This window comes from Octodon degus, unplaced genomic scaffold (assembly GCF_000260255.1).
Source record: "Octodon degus isolate 3935 unplaced genomic scaffold, OctDeg1.0 scaffold00024, whole genome shotgun sequence".
Classification (NCBI taxonomy): Eukaryota; Metazoa; Chordata; class Mammalia; order Rodentia; family Octodontidae; genus Octodon; species Octodon degus.
In genome coordinates this window covers 5,853,130-5,868,284 of record NW_004524600.1, presented here as the reverse complement: position 1 = coordinate 5,868,284, position 15,155 = coordinate 5,853,130, and the positions used below count along the sequence as shown (strand labels likewise).

Below are 15,155 nucleotides of genomic sequence, written 5' to 3'. Positions count from 1 at the left end.
TGGCATGTGGTGCTGGGGGATTGAACCGCAGTCCCTGATGCTTTTGCTAAGCTTGTTCTAAGTAGGTGCTTTAGACCACTGAGCCATCTCTCCAGCCCAGGAACCAGAGTTATAATGGAGGGGACTGCACACATAGTCCAGCGGAAGGTGCTAGACCTGGTTGCCTGACAGACACTGATCTGTCACTTCGTCTTCTCAGCTCACCACACTGGCAGAACACAATTCCATTGCTTACCCACAGAGCTTTCCACATATAACATCCTTCCTCCTAAGAAATTTTTACCTGTGGGATAAGCTGTTGAAAATGATCACAGGCCCTCCTAAAAAAGATTCTTTTTGAAAATGATCACATCCCAAGTTCAATTCTAAAAAACCCTGGGGTACACTTGGGTCCTCACAAATGTATCTTTCTCAGGTTCATGATCCTGTCTGAACAGTGCTGTCTGCTAGGGAAAAGCTATGTTTGTGGTCTTATTTTTCTCCTCATTTTTTTTTTCCTTTTTGATTTCTAGAAACCAATGGCTAGAATTGTGATGTAATATTTGCATATAAATTTGCATGAAGGTCACTTTTTTCATATCTGAATCTGAAGCAAAGAGGCCAGAAAGAGCTACATTTCAGGAGGTGTTAGTATGGTGAAAATCTGACATTTCTGTTAGGTCAATGGAGCAATGCAAACCATCACTCAGCTAAAGAGGAGGCACCATGCACAATGGTCTGGCAGCATAAGGTCACAGAGAGTCAAGGTGTGGCTCTCAAGAATCTCCCTGTCTGGATGCTCAGACCTGAGCCAGTACTCTCAATATGTCCCCAGTACAGATTTTGAAGCTGAGCTACATAAGGAGAGGGTCTTAGCTTGTTCTTCCTCAATATGGACTGCCTCAGGCTATGGTTACCCTTACCTCTTTGCTCTAGGTCTTCATTCACCTCCTGCTACTAACCACCAGTACATGTACTGTGTCAACCCAATCATTTACTCAACTAATGTCACAAACCAAACATCACTAACCAACCATTCAAAAAACATTGTTAAATGTATACAATTGGGCAGTTATATATCTTTGATTTTTTTTATGTTTTAAAGAGTATGAAATAGTAATAAAACAAAATATTACAAATGATACAGAATTTCACTAAACAAAAAAATATGAATTTGACAGTGTTTTTTGAATTGCTTAGTGTTGTCTTTAAATTAGTTGTTCAGATTACCAGATATATGCATGTAAAATTGGAAGGAAAAAAAAACAAACCACAGTTGTAAGAAATTAAGAAAAGAGAAAAAGGGAAAAATTGAAAAAAAGAGAAAAAATTAAGCAATAACTGTTTCTTTCCACAGACCCACAAAAATTTACAGTACAATTATACATGTATCTCTTTCTCCTGCTCCATCTCCTGGATTTCTCTTTGTCACAGTAATCCTTCCTTTTGAACAGGTCCATTTCCTTTTCACAGTATCTACTGTATACTTCAGATTTTATTTACTCTTTCAGGTTATTACCCTAGTGAGACAATACAATGTTTGCACATAGGGGACTGATTTATTTCACTTAAGAGTGCAGTCTCTAGTTACATCCATTTACTGATAAAAGCCTCAAATTTATCCTTTTTATAGCTAAATAATATTCCACTGTGTAAAACTACCACATCTTCTTCATCCATTCTTCAGATGATGGGCCTTCGGGTTGCTTCCAAGATTTAGCTATGACAAGGCACACTGCTATAAATATGGGTACACATAAATGACTGTAGTATGAAGTTTTCAGGTCTTCTGGAAAAACACCCAGGAGGGGAACAGTCGGATTGAATGGGACCTTCAATCCTAGCTTTCTGAGGAATCACCACACTGATTCATGTAGTGGTTGTACCAGTCTGCACTGCCACCAACAGTGGAGAAGGATTCCTTTTGGCTGACACCCCCTCCATCATTTATTATTGGTTAACTTTTTGATGACAGCCATTCTTTTGGAGGTATGATGGATTTCAGTGTTGTTTTAATTTGCATTTTTCAAATAACTAATGATGCTGGACAGTTTTTCTTATATTTATTTGCTATTTGTATTTCTTCAACCAAGAAGTGTATATTCATCACAGATGCCCACTTTTGGATTGGGTCTTTGAAGTATGGAGACCTGATTTTTTTTTTTTTTTTTTTTTTTTTTTTAGTACTGGGTATTGAACTCAGGACCCTGCACTTGCCAGGCAGGTGCTTATTCTACTAAGCTACCTCCCCACTCCAGGAGCCCTGATTTTTTAAAAATTTCTTTATATATTCTGGATAGAAGGCCTTTGTCTGAGGGATTTATTTTGATTATGGCTATTTGTAGTTCTATATCCTTCACTTATCTGTATGTCAGATTCTTTTCTCATGCTTGGGAAATTTTCTTCTACCACTTCTGGAAACAGCTTTTTTATGGCATTTGTGCTGACTACTGCTGTTTCACTGATTTTTTTTTTTTTTTTCTTTGCAGTTTGTTGCTGCTGAATTATTTTCTGGTTGTTAGTCTACAAAGATCTTTCCTTTTACATACATTTGCTGCACCACTGTCTTTAAGGTCTGAAAATCTATCTTCAGTTTTTTTTAAGCAGTTTTACCGGGTTTCAATGGAATTTTTAATTCCTGGATGTCTGTTTGAATTTGTTTCATGCATTCTAATTCTTTCTTGTATTGTTCTTTCAATGTTTTCATCATTTTTCTATTGTCCTCTATTTTTTATCTATGTCTTCTTTAACTATGCTGAGCAATTTTTTTTATGATCGTTATTTCTTTTTTTGACTTGAGAGATTCTTCTTTCTTTCTTTCTTTTTTTTTTTTTTTTTTTTTTTTTGCTATTTTAGGACACGGTCTACAGGGTTTCACTGTGTAGGTCGGACTTGTGGTGATCCTCCCATTTACAGCCTCCCAAGTGCTAGGATTATAGACACACACCACCACACCCACTCTCAGTCATGTTCTCAGCATGTCCTGGGGACGGGGTAGGCAAGGCAGTGAGAGATTATTTCTAATTTCATTTCTTCTATAACCTGATAGAATTGTTTCTTTATTTCAGATGCTATCATGTCAGAAATTGCAGGTGTGTGACTTCCACATTCTTCTATATTCTTGTCTCTTGGACTTATTCTGGATAGGCTAGAGGATTGGGATTACATCTTGCTCCTTTGTTTTGGTATTTTTGAAGCTCCCAGTGATCACCTAGACTCAGCAGTGGCGGAAGAGTGGTGAAGCATGGGTCAGTAAGGTTCCCGCTACAGTGTGGGGGAGCACAGTAGGACTCACCAAAGCTCTTCTTACAGGAAGGGGAAACTGGCTGACATTCAACAAAGCTTCTGTGCAGGTGATGGGCATAGGCTGGACACATGAGGACCCCACAGCACTCTAGCATCCACCTAAGTTCTGAGATAGTGGAACTGGGTGCCAGTACAACTGCTGTGCCTGTGTGTGGCTGGCCCAGGACACAGCTCCTCAGATGCCCTCAGCCACACATTGTCCTCCTGAGTTTTCAGACAGTGGGACTAGGCAAACACACAACTACCATGCCTATAAGTAGGTGAGCCAGATACATTCTAGGCATTAGGAGATTCAATTTGAATAAGATCAGCTCCTCCCCTCAGAGTTTATAGAATGGAGTGGTAGGGAGTGGAACATCTTTCAATGTTTCCGTTGGCTTGAAACACCAGTAGTATATGCATGCTTGGCCCACTGGATGTTGTAACTGGTGGTACAAATAGATCTAATCACTTTTATCAGTCTTCTTACTAGTAAAATAAAAACTCAACCAATAGTATAGTCATGCATTTACCACAAGTGTTTCAAATCACTTGGCAGTAAGACAAGAATTATGGCCCCCGGGCTGGGAAAATAGCTCATTGGATTAAAGTGCCTGCTTAGGCAGATGCAGTGGCTGGGGTTCCATCCTCAGCATGCAGTGCTGGCCCCATCCCCAGGGCATGATGAGACGGTGACTAAGACTAGGCATAGTGGCTTGTGCCTGTAATCCCAGCTCTTGGGAGTCTGTAAACAGGCGATCACTACGAGTCTGATCTAGTAGTGAGAAGCTGAACACCCTGTAGACCCTTCCTAAAATAAAAAATTAAAAAATGTTTTAAAAAAGAAGAAGAAAATCCATCTATGCAGATTAAAGTCAATAGATAACTGCACTGGCCAAAAGCAGAGGCAAAGAGGCAGTTCTAGCATAGGGATCCTGGCTGACTGAGGTACAAGAATGAAGTCTGGCTTTCTAGCCACAAAGAAGCAAGGTCCCAGTGAAGTGAGAGAGCTTTCCAGGATTCCCTTCACCATACTTTCTCTTTTCTGTTGTGATCCTCTCCTTAAAAAGAGGGGGTTTCTCTGTCTGTCATGAAGAAATGTGCCTATTGGAAGGGGATGCTTCATGTTAAGCATGTATAAAATGCTTCCTTTTAGAAAGACAGATGTAAAAAAAAAAAAAAAGAAATGACAGATGTTGAAGGAGACAGACATATTTAACCAGATATAACAGTACACCTGCATAAATATATAAAAATATTCTATGGTATACCATTAATATATACAGTATTTGTTCTTATGTACCAGTTTTTAAAATGGTGACAATCATCATTTACTTATGCTGACCGCAACCATGGACAGTTATGGATATAAAATTTTATTTATTTATTTGCTTATTTATTTATTTTTGGCAGAACTGGGGTTTGAACTCAGGTTGCCAGGCAAGCACTTATTCTACTGAGCTATCTCCCCAGCCCTATAAAATTATTTTAGTTTTAAAAGAACACAACCATACTTACAGTCTACAGGCAAGAAACAATCACAAAATATTTTCTCACCTTTTTATAACAAATACAAGAAACAGCACATCCATGGCAGCCTCATGAGAATAGGCAGTTTCTTTTCAACAAAGGAAGCAAACACATTTTTTTTCCTAGGGAATTCTCCTTCAGGAGTATAGAACTATTTAACCATCAATGCTATCTCTTACTGATTTTTCTGTTCTCACATCTTCTTTTTCCTTTTTTTCTTAATTTTTCTACCCAAACATCTCATATAAACAACTGAACCTAACACAATATATGACAACCTAAAACTTGCCTTTAAAAGTCAGAAGTTCAGAAACAAAAACACAGACCCCAAATATGGAAGTTTGCAAACTTCAGTCAGTAGTGCTAACTCTAAAAATCTGTTATATTAACAGATATGCAATCAGATATACACAATCACAGATAACAGCTAATGAATTAAGTTATAGAACTTTAAATTATAATATGTAATATATTTCCTTATAAGAGCTCCAGCCACAGAAATGAATCAGTTTTAAAGCTGATGCTGGGCTGGGGAGATAGCTCAGCGGAATAACTATCTGGCAAGCGCAAAGCCCTGAATTTGATCCCTGGTATCACCAAGATCAATCAATCAATCAATCAATCAATCAATCAATCAATCTGATGCTGTCACACATTGTACCAGGATATACCTTTGTATGCAATAGCCTAAAACCTAATTAACATGTAAAAAAATTATCCAATCTAAGTAGCATAGTTCTTTTTACAAGCAATCTCATAAAATGCCTAACTATAACTATCCTTCCCACTATAAAAATACTTCTGCCTTTACCTTCTTGAATAATAGAGCACAGCACAGCTCACATGTGATTTTAGAGTCATTACAGAGAAGAGTTGTGCTATACATATTGTTAGAGCTGATTTTCAAAGGAATCCTTGTTTAAATTCATAGTATTAAGGCATTTTTTTAAAATGTGGAAATGGACTTTTTTTTTTTTTTTTTGCAGAACCAGGGATTGAACTCAGCCCTTGAGCTTGCCAGGGAAGCGCTTATTCCCCTGAGCCATCTCCCCGGCCCTGGAAAGGGACTCTAAATAAAAGTCAGTAATGAATTAAAATGCTGAGATATTATATGGATATTTTTTCCCAAAGGAACATAATCTAACCTTTCTCTTTCTCTCTCTCCCCGCCCCCTCGTATTTTAGGGAAGGCTCTACAGGGTATTCAGGGTCTCACTACTATATAGGACTCGTAGTGATCCGCCTGTGTACAGCTTCCTAAGACCTGGGATTACAGGTTTGGACCACCTCGCCCAGTCTCAATTGCTGTCTCAGTGTGTCCCTGTCCCAGGGACAGGGCCGGCACCGCAGGCCAGGGGGTTTCTCCTGGCCCCTGTTCCTCCTTGCAGTTGCTTTAATCCACTGAGCTATTTGGCCAGCCCTTATCTAACCCTTCTCTTATCCCTGAGACAGAATAGTATAAATTAAAGATCTATGTTAGTTTCATGTGAGAGGCGATGAGAGCTTGTGCAATGGCTAAGACCATTAAGCTTCTGTTACAGATAATGAAGTATAATGAAGGTTAGAAAGTTGAGGAAAACATGGTCTCTAACTTGACAAAAATAAAACAGAAGAGTATAATTCATGCTAAATGTATTAAGCAGCTTGTGAATTAACAGAGAATAGGGGTCCCCATCCCTTGAGTAGACTGAACTGGTGCCGAGGAGGATGAATTTTCCTGAGCTAAGGTAGCAAGATAGGACATTGTCTGTAGAGGGAACAATATGCCCACAGGAAGTAAGCTTTAAATCACACAGAATAGTGGACAAAACTGAATGTACTTGAAGTAAGTTCTAGCATACAAATTTACAAATATTTAAATGAACATAAGTCTTATCGCTCAGAAAGTGCTAAAAATTTCCATCCCCCCTCACTTGCCTGTTATAGTTTGAAAGTGTCACTTCCCTCAATTTTATGTGTTAGAAAATTAATCTCCAAATTTATGTTGTTGATATTTGGAGGTAGGGCCTTGAAGATAACTGGAATTATATATGCCCCACAATGGCACTACTGGCTTTTGTTAAGAGGCCCAGCTAGCACACTTGCTACATTTTGCCATGTGATACTCACTACCAGGCTGTATTGCTGCAAAAAAAAGCCTACTATATGCTGAGACAGAGATGCCATGCCCTAGGACTTCCCATTATTCAGAACTGTGTACCAAATAAACTTGTATTCTTGATAAATTACTGGGCTCAAGTATTTTATTATAACAACTGAAAATGAACTAAGATATTCCCTATCAAGCTACATACAAAAATACTACATAAAATTTGATTACAAAGAGCACGACTCTATGTACTTAAATAATCAGCAGAAAGACTGAAATTATCCTAAGATAACATACTTAACCCAGTTAACAAATACCTAAGAACACCTACTCTGTTCTAGGCAATACAATGGCAGTGGAGCCACACAAAAAATCTCTCCTTTAATCTCAGATTCTCAGAGACTCCCAATATGCATACGTAATTTGCCAAACACCCAGGCTTCACACTAATTGCCTCAACTGCTCAACTCCAGTTCTTCCCTAGGTGCATGTCATCATTTATATTACTTAACTCCAGTTCTTCCCTAGGCGCATGTCATCACTTATATCCATTTTATTTCTAAAACAAGAATAAAAATTCCTATAAAAGTATAACATCCCATCCCATTTTTATCATTTCCTTTTGAAAAATGCCTTTCCGTGATTTTCTGCTTCCTAGTCTCAGGCCACGAAGTACTCAAGCATCCAACTCAACCATCCTGACTGGCCATTTGCACAATATTCTTAGCAGTTCTCTAAATTCCTTTTGGTTTTGGTGTACGCACATGTATGTATGTGTGCGTGTGTGTTCTTGTTTGTTTGCTTAGTCCTTATACTACACTAACTTTTCTAATTCCTAACTCTAGGCACCCTATGCTACTGCTGACTCTATGATTGTAGAAAAGGCCTGGACAACATTGGCTCTTACTTTAAAATCATGTTGTTCAGCTTCAGGTGGGACTTTATTTCAGCTTATTATCTCAATGGCTCTTGGATCATATTCCCCATGACATTATGCTTTTCACAGAGTATTTTAATATATTAGAAAGACATATGTTGTCTCATAACCTGCCTACATTCCCATCCTTCCTTAATAGTCTTTTGGCTCTACAATCTCTCCTTTCTACACATTTCCTCCAGACCAACCACCCTGCTGCTCTCAAACCCACACTTTTCACTTGCTCTTGCTCTGTGCTGTGTCTGTTTCCTTATTTCTTTTTGCCTCAAAGCATTATAATTTGCTTATAAACATAGCTATATCTCTGCACTGTAAATGACCATACTCTCTTCCCTATTCCCCCTCAAACCTTATATAGTTTAGTTTACATATGCGAGCTCAATTTCTTCCTAAGCCTCTGTATTGCTAATTCTTTATCTTTGCTGTTGCACGTCTATCTACAGCATCTAGAATAATGCTTGGTACACAGATGGCTTAGTAAAGAATGACTGAATAAATCTTTACAGTGTGATTTCCATCACTAATATTCTATTTAGACCACTGCCTGATCTTGATAGTGCTATATCCAATTTTTTCATGTCTGTATTCAACTGTCATTCTCTTAGTTGACATATTTCCTTTAACAGTTTATCACATTCCTCTTTTCTCCTTCTTTCTGCTGATTGTTAAATGATGTCCAAGTTCTATGTTTGGCCCTTTCCTCAGTTGCCATTCCCTATTCATTCCTTCAGCATATAATCCAACTATACTTCTACTATGGCCTCACTGCAGAAAACTCCTAATCTCTGTCTTCAACTCAATCTCTTGGTGAGTTTGAGCTCCACATTCCCAACTAGCTTCTGATTACCTCTATCCAGACATTTACCTAGAATTACAACTGAAATGTCTGCCTTTACTGGTACTGGTACCTTTCTCTTCCTGTGTGTCAAGAGACTAAGTCTAAGACATTACTCTGCTTCTTGTCTCTGCCATTCTTTTTTTTTTTTTTTTGGCGGAACCGCGATTGAACTGAGGGCCTTACGCTTGTCAGGGAAGCGCTTATTCCACTGAGCCATCTCCCCGGCCCTGTCTCTGCCATTCTTATCTCTGCTGTTCTAGTCTCAACTTTCTCAGTATGTCTGGCTGGAATTAGGGCACACTGCTGTTCTATTAGTCTTACTAAAAATCCTCTCCCTCCCTCCCTCCCTCTCTGTCTCTGCCTGCCACACTTGCAAAACCCCAAATACTAAATGAAGTAAAAAAATCTTGACCAATGATACCATCACAATGTATCCTTCCAAACTGAAACCAAGTTTCCACTGCAGTAGTACTAAGAGGCAGGGCCCTTTGGAAAGTGACTAAGTCATGATGGGTCTGCTCCTCTGTGTATATTCCTTGAGCCATGGGAGAACACAACAAGAACATACCTATAGACCAGACAGTAAATCTTCACTAAAGGCTGGAGCTACTGCTGTCTTGAGCTTGGATTTCCCAGCCTTCAGCACTGTGAGATAAATTTCTTTTTTTTCTTTTTTTTTTCCAAAATTTTATTGATAAACAGCAATGACACAGTTTCAAATCAAATCGGAAGTACAGTTTCAACAAATAACACACTGCATATATTCTTCTTAGTGGTTAATTGCTGTATAAGATGCGGACTTGAGATTCTATTTACAAACACCATTAGAACAAATCATTCTATTCATTAAGAGAATGCAAGATAAATTTCTATTATTAATAAATTGCCCAATCAAAGGTACTTTGCTATAGCTGTTGGGATACACTAAGAAAGCTGGGCACTGAAGACCTGACATATTTGTTCCTAAAGAACATTTTAGACTAATTTTCTGCTGACACTTTTTGTATAACCTATGACACATTCAAACAATATTGTTTCTAAAAGTAACTTATTTTGTTTTAAAAAAGAAATGTTATAATACCCAGTAACTAAAGAAAGCAGGAGATAATGTAGATGGCAAAAAATCAATTTAACCGATCCCTGTGAATTACATAACTCACTACGCAAGCCATAGCGAAAAGCTGTTATTCATTCAACAGTTGCTTCCTGTTCTACCATGAGCCAGGCATGATTCTATGAACCTGAATTAGAATATGGTGGATATGATATGTGAGGTTTCTTCACTCAGGCCCTTTATGCTCCAGTGGGATGAAACAATTAAGCACATAATGGAAGAATTTCAAAATCTGATAAACACTAAGAGAAATATTATAACAAAACACAGCATTGCTGTGAAAGAGTTAAGTACCAGAGAAAGAGAAAGCACATCAGGGAGAGTTTATCCTGGGAGGTGAGACCTGAGGTAGGACCTTTGTGGATGAAAAGGAGTTGGACTAAAGAAGGGCCAGTACTGCAGATTCTATCTAAAGGCCAGAAGAGGGTGGGGAAGGTAAAGCAGAAAGTACATGCAAGGTCTAGTGAGAGTTTGTGGGAGCAAACTTGCAAGGAATGTGAAGCAGGACTGATAGGCTGAAGAGAATGCCTGCAATAGGGTGTGATGGTAATGGCTTCTAGAGCAGTATCTGTTCCAAATAAAAATAATTACTACCTTTGCTGAGTATACAGGTGTCAAAAAAATAGTAATGATGTATTTCCTTAATTCATGCTACATTGAAATTGCTCTACAACCAGCAGAAACATTCAAGTGTGGATGCAGCCATAGCACTTTGCATGTAGGCTGCAAGTTTGCTCAAGCACATTTTTCACTGAATGAATGAAATTTACTAAATGTATACTATATGGAAGGAACAACAGATATGACTTCGTTTTCAATTACCTGGAAATAGACCTTGAAGAAATAAGTTTGCTGAACATCACCAAAACTAAAATGATATGGAATAAAGGGGTCAGCATAACCCAACATGCTTCCCTCTGCAGCAGTGACGTATGTATTCAGAAAGAAGTATCTGGGACAACAAAAGAGGAAAAGAATAAGGAATGTCAACGTAGAAGGATGGAATGTTAAGAGCTAATTCTACAGAGGATGATAGCTAGTTAGTGGAAGTCTCTTTAAGGTTCAAGAGACCCTGGCCTTTATCCTTAGTTCAGTAAAACACTACTGAGCCAATCATTTTACAAAGACAGTCTACCAAGTGAAGAATAGTTGAGAAGGAAAAGGTATAAACACTGCAAGTGAAAGGATGGTAGCTTCAACTAGAATACTGGCTCATTTACAAAAAAAGATGCACATGCTCGAATATCTAGGAGATAAAAATGTCCACTGGCATTTTTGGTCAGTGGAGTGGGCAAGACAGGAGAATCTGGCTGGCTTGGTTTATAGTTGTCGGATGAGGCTGAGAGGAACCTGTATGGGAGGGAAGTACACTGAGGACTGAACATGTTGGCATGCTTATAGATGGGTGTGTGAAATGATGAGTCTGGTCTTTACTTTTTTCTAGGTTCTAGACCTTAATAGTAGTAATTAAAGTTGCAAGAATGGTTGAAATTGCATAAGAATTTCTCACTGAGGTAAAAGGAACCAGGCAAAGCTGGAAAAGTACCTATAAAAAGCAAGTCTTAGTAAAACTCCTTTGTTCAAAGTTACAACACCTAGTGTACAGTTCAATGTTAAAATCTAAAGCATTTATGTGTGATTATTATGTCTTTCCTAATTGGTTTCCAACCTCCGAGGAGGCATTAAGTGTGCCTTCCTTGTTCAGTTTTTAAATATTACAACTTTAGTAAAGTTCAGCCACCACCCAGATAGTAAATAGCCTTTCAAAGTATTTCCTAAATGCTTCAACAATCAAGCTTATTTGCCCAAAAGAGATTACATTATCAAAGACATATTTAAATCCTGCAACTCAACAATAACAAATAACATATTAAGTGGACAAAAAAGGGATGAACTACTTCAACAGACATTTCTCTACAGATATACAAATGGCCAGTAAAAACATAAAAGATGTTCAGTATACTAATCATCAGGGAAATGTAAATGAGAACCATAAGGAGGTATCAACTCACATACAATAAGATGTTTACTATTAACAAGTATTGGAAAGGACACAGAAAACTAGAATCCTTGTACAGTGTTGGCAGGAATGTAAAATGATGTGGCTACTGTGGAAAACAGTACCGCAGATCATCAAAAAAACTGAAGATTCTACTTGTGGGTACATACCCAAAGGAATTAAAAGAAGGTTCTCAAAGTGGTGTTTGTTTAGAGGAACAGTATTCTTTTTTTTCTAATTAATTTTATTGAGAAACAAATAGCAATGATGCAGTTTCAAAACAGGTTAGTAGGACAGTTACAATAGTTAATATATTGCATATTTTTATCTTCATAGTAGTTATTCATAGTACAAGATGCAGACATGATATCCTGTCCAAACACTATTAGTACAAATCTTTCTCACTGAGTTAAGAGAAAGTAGCTATATATCTATCCTATTTTGTATATACAGATACATAAGGAAAATTATTTTTAATAACCAAAACCTTGAAGCAATCCAAATGTCTATAAATGCATGAAAGGGTAAACAAATTGTTCTCTATTCATACAATGGAATATTATTCAGTCTTTAAAAGGAATAAATTCTGGCACATACTACAACATTCATAAACAATGAGGACATTATACTAAGACAAATAAGCCAGTCAATATACTTACATGAGGTGTTTTAAGCTAATCTCACAGAAAGAAAGTAAAATGGTGGTGGCTATAGACTGGGGAAGAGGAACCTAAAATATTTGAGTCTGAGGTCTAAGACAACTCTAGGATATCTAAAGATTTACATTTCTCTGGGTTATTTCCTATAATATACAAGAGGTATATATGTTATTAAACATGTTTTTCTCTTGTTAATCCATCTGCCTTTGGTTATATGAGTTCTTAGTTAAGAACTCATGACAGCCATTTTATCTTCCTTACAAGTAAACATTCAGTGTTTACTTTTAAAAGTGTCTGATTTCTTCTGGTCAACATCTACTCACTTGGTTTATTCACTATCACTTATGTGACAAAGAAATGAATAAAGCAGTCTGGTTAAAAGGCAAAATTTGCTTTTTTTTTTTTTTTTTCTATTTTTTTCCTATTTCCCTTGGTTTACATACCACAATTCAAGTTAAAAAAGAAACAAAAACAAAAAACCTTTCAAAAATAATTACAATGAGCATAAGCAATTCATGAATATTTATCAGAACCAGACACACAGTAACAGTGTACTTACCTGCACAAGTGTGTCCAGTGTGAAGATGTGCTCTCCTCTAACATTATAGAACTTCACCATAGCACTCTTCAGAAGTGGTCCATTGGGGAGCTCACTGAGTTGGGTCTGCCGCTCCATCCCAGCAACTGCCAGTAAGTCTCCCTGTGTGCACCACTGGGCCACCACCTCTGAAACCACACAGAACAATAAGCATGGGAACATACCATTATGAGTCTTCAGAAATTCCAACTGTGGAGACATAGCAAAAAATATAGTGGCTCTTCCCTTCTCTCTTAGGAAGAAACAATGATCCATATCTCTGAAGACACGACTGGGGACTGCAATTCCCCGGAAACATAACTGAGGGAGAAACGCAGGCATAAGAAAGTTGGTTTGTTAAAGAGAGGCCCTGAGGTACATACCCGTAATTCCAGCTACCTGGGTGGCTAAGACAGAAAGATTGCAAGTTTGAGACAGCCTGGGCAGCACAGTGAAATGTCACTGTGAAGAATAAGAGAAAGAAAAGGAAGGAAAAAAGGGGGAAAGTATCCTTTTTGGTACCAGGAATTCAACTTGGGAGCTTGCGCTTGCCAGGCAGGTGTTTATGCCATTGAGCTATATCCCCAGCTCAGAAAGCTGGCGTATTAAATATCAATCTCTAATACTATTGTTTCTATCATAAGGTATAGAACTTTGTTTTAAAAGCAAGTTAAATAATAAAACCTATGACTGTATGTCATGTCATATTAGTGCTGTATTCTCCACTCTCACAGAAAGTTGAGTTTTAAAATGTTCAAAGTAAAAAGTTAATAAGCCAAGTTTAAAAAAAAAAAAAGTCAAGTTAAAGTAAAAGGCAAAGCCCAAATTTATTCATTTGATATCTGGGCACTACCACGCAGATAAAATTCAGATACAGGACATCTATACATATAAAGGCCCTGAGTTTAATTTGATACTTGACATTACAGTACATCATCATTGGAAACATCATTAGAAAAGACAAATATTCCTGCTAGGTGTAATATTTGTTAAAGAAATGTTCACAGTGAAGATGCACTGCCCACCTACAAACCACTAACTGCCTATTTGCTGCTAATGGTTTTTCTTATCCCAATGTCATTACTCAGTTCTTGCTGGCTTTTTTTTTTTTTTTTTTTTTAACCTCTTATTCTCCTCTGTTTAATTGTTTGCCCTATTTGGCTGGCTTTTTTTTTTTTTTAAAGTAATAGTATTAATAAGATCCACAGTAATTGTTTTTCTCTTTCTTATGACTCTGAAGTTACAATCTGTCTCATACAGAGTAATAGAGTTCTAAAATCTAGATCTAAGCAGCCAGCTTACTTTGCAGAGATTGGTCTGAATTTAAAGAAGGTGCTCTGCTATGACCAGTTCATATTTTAGACTTAGGGCTAGAATCCATTAGCTCTATCCAATAGAGCTAATTTTATGCTCTATCCAATCACAAATGACCATAATATGCCCCTTTACTTCATGTATAGAATTGATTCTAGTGCTAATACTAGTGCAGTCTGAAGTCACTGATATTCTTCTACTTTCCATCAAAACTGGAGAGGATTCCCTGAGACAAGATGGTCCCCAGTTCAGGGCTTTCTCATAAACTCAGCCATAGCAGAAACATGAGATAGAGGGCTGAATTGAAGCAGTTATACACAAATGTAGAGTGAAAAACTTCTATTCGTCTAGATTCTGAAAGTATTATAAATTTTTTAAATGAATGAAGTCAAATAAAAATCAGAAAATAAAAGAATAACTCAAAGAATTAAATCAATGTTCTCATGTCTTATTGAAGATTTTGAAGATGGAAGGGGAAGCTGGAAGATTTATGTATACACTAACACATGATCTGGCATATTTAATGCCAGATCTAGTCTACAGAAAAGCCTGGTCCTGATTACAAAACTGAAATGATTTTCTCTGGATGGCGGTGCTGGGCACACAAGAAAACCAAAAGAAGCAGCAATGAATAATAACTATCAAAGTGATAACAATGAAGACAATCTAAGAGTTCCTAGATAGGGATGTTGCTGCAATATAGTAGAAAGCATGGCATATCATATCTTTAGTGCTGCCATTTCCAAGCACTAAATGCTCAGTTCTCCTCCTATGACTTGCAAGTGAGTATATATAATGATTAGAACATTAATTTTTTTGTCGGTACTGAGGATTG

The 15,155-nt window shown here is 37.4% G+C and overlaps 1 protein-coding gene across 2 annotated transcripts in view; it reads right to left on the bottom strand.

Annotated features, from left to right (window-relative positions):
- Positions 1–15,155, bottom strand: part of Tulp4 (tubby like protein 4) — a 318,210-nt gene that overhangs the window by 43,216 nt on the left and 259,839 nt on the right. For both annotated transcript variants that reach the window (XM_023712238.1, XM_023712239.1), the window contains exon 7: positions 12,989–13,155. In XM_023712238.1, the coding sequence (XP_023568006.1) occupies positions 12,989–13,155 (167 nt within the window). The remainder of the gene's footprint in view (positions 1–12,988; positions 13,156–15,155) is intronic.